Source organism: Oncorhynchus kisutch, linkage group LG18 (assembly GCF_002021735.2).
Source record: "Oncorhynchus kisutch isolate 150728-3 linkage group LG18, Okis_V2, whole genome shotgun sequence".
NCBI classification, from domain to species: domain Eukaryota; kingdom Metazoa; phylum Chordata; class Actinopteri; order Salmoniformes; family Salmonidae; genus Oncorhynchus; species Oncorhynchus kisutch.
The window spans coordinates 74,281,800-74,290,518 of NC_034191.2; the positions used below are offsets into that span (position 1 = coordinate 74,281,800).

The 8,719-nt window shown below is 41.0% G+C and overlaps 2 protein-coding genes across 9 annotated transcripts in view; both read left to right on the forward strand.

Moving 5' to 3' along the window:
• Window positions 1-2,899, forward strand: part of LOC109909803 (protein 4.1) — a 120,285-nt gene extending 117,386 nt beyond the window's left edge. For all 8 annotated transcript variants that reach the window (XM_031796765.1, XM_031796764.1, XM_031796767.1 and 5 more), the window contains one exon: window positions 1,010-2,899. Coding sequence is in view for 1 of the 8 variants with exons in the window: in XM_031796767.1 (XP_031652627.1) it covers window positions 1,010-1,015 (6 nt within the window). In the remaining 7 variants the exon portion in view is untranslated. The remainder of the gene's footprint in view (window positions 1-1,009) is intronic.
• A 1,489-nt stretch (window positions 2,900-4,388) lies between these two features.
• On the forward strand, window positions 4,389-8,012 carry LOC109909802 (zinc finger and BTB domain-containing protein 14-like). Its single transcript, XM_020508833.2, has 2 exons — window positions 4,389-4,896; window positions 6,108-8,012. The coding sequence occupies exons 1-2, from the start codon at window positions 4,755-4,757 to the stop codon at window positions 7,442-7,444; spliced, it is 1,479 nt and encodes a 492-aa protein (XP_020364422.1). The 5' UTR covers window positions 4,389-4,754; the 3' UTR covers window positions 7,445-8,012.
• Window positions 8,013-8,719: the final 707 nt, after the last annotated feature.

An 8,719-nucleotide genomic window follows, 5' to 3' on the forward strand; every position in this document is an offset into this window, starting at 1 on the left:
TTCACACGACCTCTGATATTCACACGACCTCTGATATTCACACGACCTCTGATATTCACACGACCTCTGATATTCACACGACCTCTGATATTCACACGACCTCTGATATTCACACGACCACTGATATTCACACGACCTCTGATATTCACACGACCTCTGATATTCACACGACCTCTGATATTCACACGACCTCTGATATTCACACGACCTCTGATATTCACACGACACTGATATTCACACGACCTCTGATATTCACACGACCTCTGATATTCACACGACCTCTGATATTCACACGACCTCTGATATTCACACGACCTCTGATATTCACACGACCTCTGATATTCACACGACCTCTGATATTCACACGACCTCTGATATTCACACGACCTCTGATATTCACACGACCTCTGATATTCACACGACCTCTGATATTCACACGACCACTGATATTCACACGACCTCTGATATTCACACGACCTCTGATATTCACACGACCTCTGATATTCACACGACCTCTGATATTCACACGACCTCTGATATTCACACGACCTCTGATATTCACACGACCTCTGATATTCACACGACCTCTGATATTCACACGACCACTGATATTCACACGACCTCTGATATTCACACGACCTCTGATATTCACACGACCTCTGATATTCACACGACCTCTGATATTCACACGACCTCTGATATTCACACGACCTCTGATATTCACACGACCACTGATATTCACACGACCTCTGATATTCACACGACCTCTGATATTCACACGACCTCTGATATTCACACGACCTCTGATATTCACACGACCTCTGATATTCACACGACCTCTGATATTCACATGACCTCTCTCATGCTATTCTTCTTATCTTCAATCATAACAGCTGCAATAACATAAAACATTTCCTTTTTTCCATCCATATGTACCTTCAACAAGAATGGGAGTGTTCATCTGTTTCATCTAAGCACGTGCTCTGTAACGATACTCTCTCTCTTTCAGGTGTGATGGGTCACCGGGTTCACCAACGTTTCGGGAGCATTCTGTTAACGTTACTTCACGCTGTTCAGAGTACGGGACGCAAGCAGGATAGTGGCGTTGCCAACAGACAGCACCCCACTGTAGCAGACACTAATACTGCATCCAACCACTACTGAACTAACCTCATCCACCCACACTCCCTCACTCACTCACTCACCATCACTACTGGTAAACACAGACCTCCAAAGCTACCTTCATAGGAACATGTATACTGCATGAAAAGGGAACCATTCTGCATTTTTGTAAAAGAAAAAATAACAATATATCAAAAGTTCTACATGTTTTACTTGACCTGTAAAGTCAGACTCAAAGGTTTAAGAATGTATGTAATGAGAGTTAAGATAGTATAGATCATTATGTTGTATTTATTATCAAACTACTCACTTGGAAACATGTATAATAGTAGGCTATGATGGCACAATATTTATCCACGCAATAGATGTGGCATTCATCTTGTCAGAAGCCCCCTTATTTATCCCAAATGCTGATTTTATCCAATTTTACAAAGAGCATTCCCTTTAAAAAGACAACAATAATATCTATGGTACTGGTACATGCATTTGCTTAGTAGGTCATTCATCCTCAAAGATGATTTTGTTGTTTTTACTTGTAAATATGCTTATTTGGTTTTCATTAATTACAAGGTGAGGATGAGGATGATGAGGCAAAATATTGTAGAAGCGTTTGTTAGCAGGAAAAGTTCAACAGACTCCATTACTGTGACCTCTGAGGTGATTAAGAAACTCCTTATTATACAGTATGTGTCTTCACACTGTGGATTATACTTTCTTGTTGGCTTGTATCTGAAATTATACCCTATTCCATATGGGCTCTGGTCAAAAGTAGTGTACTATATAGGGAATATGTTGCAATTTTAGATACATATTTGTTTAGACACATTCTTAAAGGAAAACTCCACCCAAAAACAATATTTCTGTATTTGTTTCATTAGTCCATTGTTGACACAGTCTCAACATGTTTTGCTTGTCAGCAATCAAGTTTTCAAGATATGTAACTTTGAAAATACAGAAATCATCCCTGTATGAAACATTTTGCATCATATTCAATTTTTTTTAAATGTTACCTTTATTTAACTAGGCAAGTCAGTTAAGAACACATTCTTATTTTCAATGACGGCCTGGGAACAGTGGGTTAACTGCCTGTTCAGGGGCAGAACAACAGATTTGTACCTTGTCAGCTCGGGGTTTTGAACTCACAACCTTCCGGTGACTAGTCCAACGCTCTAACCACTAGGCTACGCTGCAGCCCCTATGATGCTGCGTTTTGCGTCACAGGGTGCAAAAGGCATCATACAGGGATTATTTCTGTATTTTGAAAGTTACATATCTTGAAAACTTGATTTTTGACAAGCAAAACATTTTGGGACTATGTCAACAATGGACTAATAAAATTTAAAAAATGTTGTTTTTTTTGAGGGGGGGGGGGGATTTTCCTTTAAGTCCTACCCAGAATCCTCCTCATCCCTGTGTGGCACATCCAAGCCTTAAAACTGTGCAGAATGGGCAGACAACAACCTCAAGTACAAGCCTGCAGTGTGTGTTTGTGTGCTTGGTTTCTCCCACACAGAGGCATCATGCCCAATCGAACTTGAGCTGGCACTATCGGGTGGCACATGCCCCCCTCAATATCATCCACTGGGATGAGAATACATAATTAGCAGTGTCTTATAGAATGAATATTAAGACATTATATATATATATTCGGTCATCAGTGACCCCTCAGAGATATTGGGATCATGATGCCTCTGATCCCACTTCTTCAAATCATCAGCTGTGAAAACCGTCCTTGTTGAATGTGTTTCCCACAAGATAAATAAATGGATAAATACAGTTTGTTGGATCAATTTTTTTTATTTTTTTTGCCATTCGCTGAAAATATATTGGTGGCTGTGCTCTCATAAACTCTACAGTGAAGCCATTTACAGTATCCCAACCAGTTCAGAGTGAGACTAGCCCACTACTCTCTTGTTTCTTCTAACAAGCTACTAGTTATTTAACAAAAGGAACACCATTAGAAGGAAAGGCGTGACAAAATGGCCGATTGTACTTTCACTGAACACAAGTGCAGAGTCCGGTTACAGTCATGTGTTGTTGCAAGTTAAGGTGTAAATCACGTTGGTTGTGTGTGACAGACTAGTAATGTTCCTAACCAAGCCAAATGTCCATCAACAAGACAGTTACTTTGAATTACGCATTTGAGAAGCAGTGTTTTGGTGGAGAAACTGAAATGTAATATGATAATTCAGTTCCACAACAGTATTGTCTAGGGGGACCTAACCAGTCAGAAACTAGGGCGTCTACTCAAGAAGCATCTCGGAGTAGGAGTGCTACCTCAGCTGCTTTGTGATCCCCCTGCTCAAAGGATGCTGGATGATTATAGCTGTTTGTCGGAAGTTAGCCTTTTGAACCATAGATGTGTTGGAGTGTACAGTACTGTACAAGTGTTAAGTGTTTTTGCTGAAGTTATACATTATATAGAAATGTTTCAAATGTGTATTCGGCTTTACAAAATTGTTTTTAGTATTTTTAAACTGATCATTAGGCCAAGGCAGTTGTTGACTACCCAGTAGCCACAATGTATTTTCAATTACAGATTTGACCTTTCAGAGCATATTGAATCTGGCTTTCCTCTAATTCAAAGTGCAACTACACCAATGGAACATGAAGTCAACTGTGAAGGCACAGCTGCTCTGGCATGAAGCAGATGGGGCCATAGTGCCCACTGCCAATGGCTGTATAAGCATCACATTCACTATTCTAACTCTGAACACAAACCATGACAATTATCTATTGATGGTGCAATCCAAACCTTCAAGAGATGTGCAGCATTGTTAAATAACCAAATGACATTTACTGAAATATAACATTAACATCTCTGGGATATAAAACTGGGAATCATTATGCACGGTGGCATCTCCAATTAGCATTAATTATTGCATTGCAGTAGAGACTGAAAGAAAATTGCTTTAATGTAATTTGGGCATATACATTTAGAATACCGCTAAAGGGAACCATGGCATCATTAATAGCCGATATCCAACATCCCATTACAATTGAGGACCATAAGAAAATGGAAATTAGCCTAATAAATCCATTTAGGGCTACATTCCTTGTAAAAAAAAAAAAACAGTTTCTCGATATGGATCAATAATTATTAAAACGGTGTTGTAAAATCAATATTTGATGGGGTATTTCATCAAATTATTATCGGTGGGCCATGTCAAATGCTCCAGTTTGACACTCCGTGCCGAATGTGCACACCTGTTCGGCTCAGTGGGTGAAACTGGCTAAAATGATTGAGGGTCAGTGCTATTAGAGATCCTTGAGACGTCCCTACCCTAAACCCTAACCATAATCCTTATCTAGCCCTAACCTCGAACCTTACCTTAACCATTTTAAATATGAACTTCAATGGGGGTAGGGACTACCAAGGACTCTGGATTGCACGGAATAATTATTGAATCGCTCTGTAGAATCTCGATAAAAAGCGCACTCGCTTCCCGCTCGTGACAGTAGCTTTCGCGCCCCAAATCTACTCCCGTTTTCCTTCTAGGTTCGCGCTCCAGAGACTTCTTATCAGTAATTTGCGTAAGCACAGTGTGGTTTCTGCTTTTTGTGTTGTATTTACGCTTTGAGCGCAGGCGGAAACATTTACAATTGACGTACGTACGCGCATAGTCACTTGCATGCTGCAGTTCCGTGCTGGCGCAGCGCGTCCTTCCGCTTATGCTCGTCCTCAGGCCAACAACACACAAAGTGTATTATTCCCTTTTGACAGCTTGACATATATCGGAGACGTTCTCAAGGGGACGACATATTGTTCTACAGGTAAGAAACGTATTTTTTTTGCGAATCAGATCGATTTCCGGAATATTGCATAATGTTTAACCAAGATGCCTGCGCGCTCACGGTTTCAGCAAAAGCTCGAGTTCGTCATTTCAGGAGAGTTCATGGCTGCTCGGGCATTTTCCATGTTAGTGTTACGGGCGCTTCCTCGCGTGCTTGTGGCTAGTCAGATACACAACCCTTCTCTCCCCACCGTTCAGAATGAGACAGATTGTTGTGTTGTCATTGACATAAATTACGATTTTACAACCAAAAGCAACATCGTATTCATGTTCTGTTGAAAACAATACGTGTATAAGCATAGCTAATAGCTAGCTAAAGGTGAGCAAAATAGGTTAGCTAACGTTAGCCAGTTGACGTTAGTTACACTCCCCCAAATCTAAAGCTATATTGCTAGCTTTCCCAATCGGTTTACTGTATGCATGCAAATTAATTTGCCAATGAATTGGCTATACGACATTGAGCTGTATTGCTATGCAAGCATGCATTCATAATGTAGCCAATTTAAATTTGCAACGTTATATAATTTAGGATTTTCTGGGTTGAAAATTATCAAAGTCTAAGACATTCAATTGATGGGCGATTGTATCTGCCTAGATTGAATGTACTAAAATCATTTGGCCACCACAAACCTTGATTTATTGATTATATTTCGTTTAAAAAAACAACATGAAATGAAATGATTCAACAATGTGCCTATTTCCCTCTGGTCATGTGATCCATGTCGGGAGGGGATTGTAAACTAGTTATCTAAATAATCAAATCAAATGCTATGGGTCACGTACACATGTTTTGCAGGTGCAGCGAAATGTTTATATTTCTAGCTCCAACAGTAGTAATATCTAACAATACATACAAATCCTAAAACTGAATACATATAATTGCATATAGGCTACTAGTAACGCTTTCCTATCCACATAGATTACTACATGTATTAGGTTGATATGATAATAAATGATCAAACAAAACAGATTTTTAAGTCAGCCCATTATTCTGCCCCACAACAGCCATGATGGTGTCATCCAAAGAAACATCATATATCGGGCCATGACACACACAGTGCAGGAGCTAATCATTCGCAATGTGGTTAATGTTTTAGGATATTATGACCAGATTGCTTTAGGCTTATTTCCCAATGGTTCCGAGTGAAATGTATCCACAGACATCTAACAACATTCTTAATATTGTTCCAGAATATCAATCCAAGATGTCAGAGACCGTGAAGTACATGGATGATGAACACAAGACCATCTTCCTGAAGATACTGAATGAGCAACGGTTGGAGGGTGAACACTGTGACATCGCGGTGGTGGTTGAAGATGTGAAGTTCAGGGCGCACCGCTGTGTGCTGGCAGCGTGTAGCAACTACTTCAAAAAGCTGTTCAAGAAGCATGAAGTGGACAACTCCTCAGTCATAGAAATCGACTTCATCCGCTCAGACATCTTCGAGGAGGTGTTGAACTACATGTACACGGCCAAGATTTCTGTGAAGATAAAGGACGTGAATTTGATGATTTCTTCAGGCCAAATACTCGGAATCCGTTTTCTGGACAAACTCTGTTCACAGAAGCGTGACATGTCCACTGAAGAAAGGAACGGCCAAAATGACAAACCCTTTCCCTGTGATATTCTCAAAATGGCTCTCCCTACTGATGACCCTACATTGGGCCAGGATAACGACTTGCAGGTGCTAGGTGACCATGACGACACTCCTACTGACGACCTTGTTGAAGAGCCGATGACCAATCACGACTTGGACAAATCGCCCAACACGGCGTTGAGAGTGACGGAATGGCCTCCTGCCAATGAGGACGTGCACAAGGTGAGCTGTTACGACCAGGACGTGGAACCCTTGGACACGGAGCAAAAAGACCTGGCGGGTCACACCACAACAAACTTAGCGTTCGCTGACAGCATCGGCGAGGTGAAGGACGAGCAGCCCCCCGGTTGGACCACAGCCACGACGGACATGAAGTTTGAGTACCTCCTCTACGGCCAACGGGAACAGCTCGCCTGCCAGATCTGTGGAAAGACCTTCATCGACGAGAACCGTTTGAGGAAACACGAAAAGCTGCACTCGGCCGAACGTCCGTTCATCTGTGAAATCTGCAGCAAAGCCTTCACTACCCAGGCTCACCTGAAGGAGCATCTGAAGATCCACACAGGCTTCAAGCCCTACCGCTGCGACGTGTGTGGCAAGTCCTTCATCCGAGCGCCTGACCTCAAGAAGCACGAGCGGGTCCACAGCAACGAGCGTCCCTTCGCCTGCCAGATGTGCGACAAGGCCTTCAAGCACAAGTCCCACCTGAAGGACCACGAGAGGCGCCACAGGGGCGAGAAGCCTTTCGTCTGCAGCTCGTGCACCAAGGCCTTTGCTAAAGCCTCAGACCTAAAGAGACATGAAAACAACATGCACAGCGAGAGGAAGCAGATGCCGCCCAGCGCCCTGCAGACCGAAACTGAACAGCTGCAGGCAGCAGCCATGGCCGCCGAGGCCGAGCAACAACTGGACTCCATAGCGTGCTCATAGCACACAACGTTTTGTGACATTACCTTACTGGTCATGGACATCTTGAGAACAATCTGAGTTTTTTGATGTTTCATTTTGTATTTTCTTTTTGGGAGGCCGACAAAACTCCAATAATCAGATAGATTTGATGTTGATAATTTTTCTCGAGAACATAGTGAAAAAAGATAGGATTTGACTGCATTCATTTATTTTTTGATTTATTTCACGTGATTTAGGCTTTCTCGCACTTGATTATATTGTAATGGTTAACTCATTTTTGGGGGTATTAATTAAAATATGTTTGTGTAAATGTTATGGCAGCGTTATGGATATAAATGCTACGACTACTCTACTCGGTTTTGGTTGTCAATATATTACTGCTGTTATACAGTACTGGTTTTATCAAGAAAAACTGGAAATTAAATGTTTGATTTGTAAAAATGTATGAAAAAAATGGTTATAAACCACAACATTTTTGATGGTTAACTATTCCACAGCATCACATACACAAGTCTTATTACTGTAATTGACATCGAAATATGTGTTGCTTTAATAAACATGGTAGCCTCAACTGCCAACAAATCATCAATGTATTGTCTTTTTAATTATTTTTGTAAATACATTATAGCTTTCATTTGTGTAGACTAGCCTATGTTTGCATGGATTGACATATCCCAAAAAATATATAGTATTGGGAAGTAGTGAACTACATGTTGTTCAACTAGTCATTTAACTACATTTTGCAGTAGCTTTTTGGTAGTTGAACTAAATAAAAATATAGGTTGGGTTTTCAGTAGTTAATTTATTTTGCCATGTAGCAGTGTAGCTAACTACTGGATCTACACACTACTGTTTTACCATGTAGCGGTGTAGCTAACTACTGGAACTACACACTACTGTTTTACCATGTAGCGGTGTAGCTAACTACTGGAACTACACACTACTGTTTTACCATGTAGCTAACTACTGGAACTACACACTACTGTTTTACCATGTAGCGGTGTAGCTAACTACTGGAACTATACACTACTGGTTTACCATGTAGCGGTGTAGCTAACTACTGGAACTATACACTACTGGTTTACCATGTAGCAGTGTAGCTAACTACTGGAAGTACACACTACTGGTTTACCATGTAGCAGTGTAGCTAACTACTGGAACTATACACTACTGGTTTACCATGTAGCAGTGTAGCTAACTACTGGAACTACACACTACTTTTTTTACTAAAATATAGGGGAACTAGGCAAGAATTTCCTTTATTTTTCAGCATCAGACCTGCCTAATTCTCCCTTG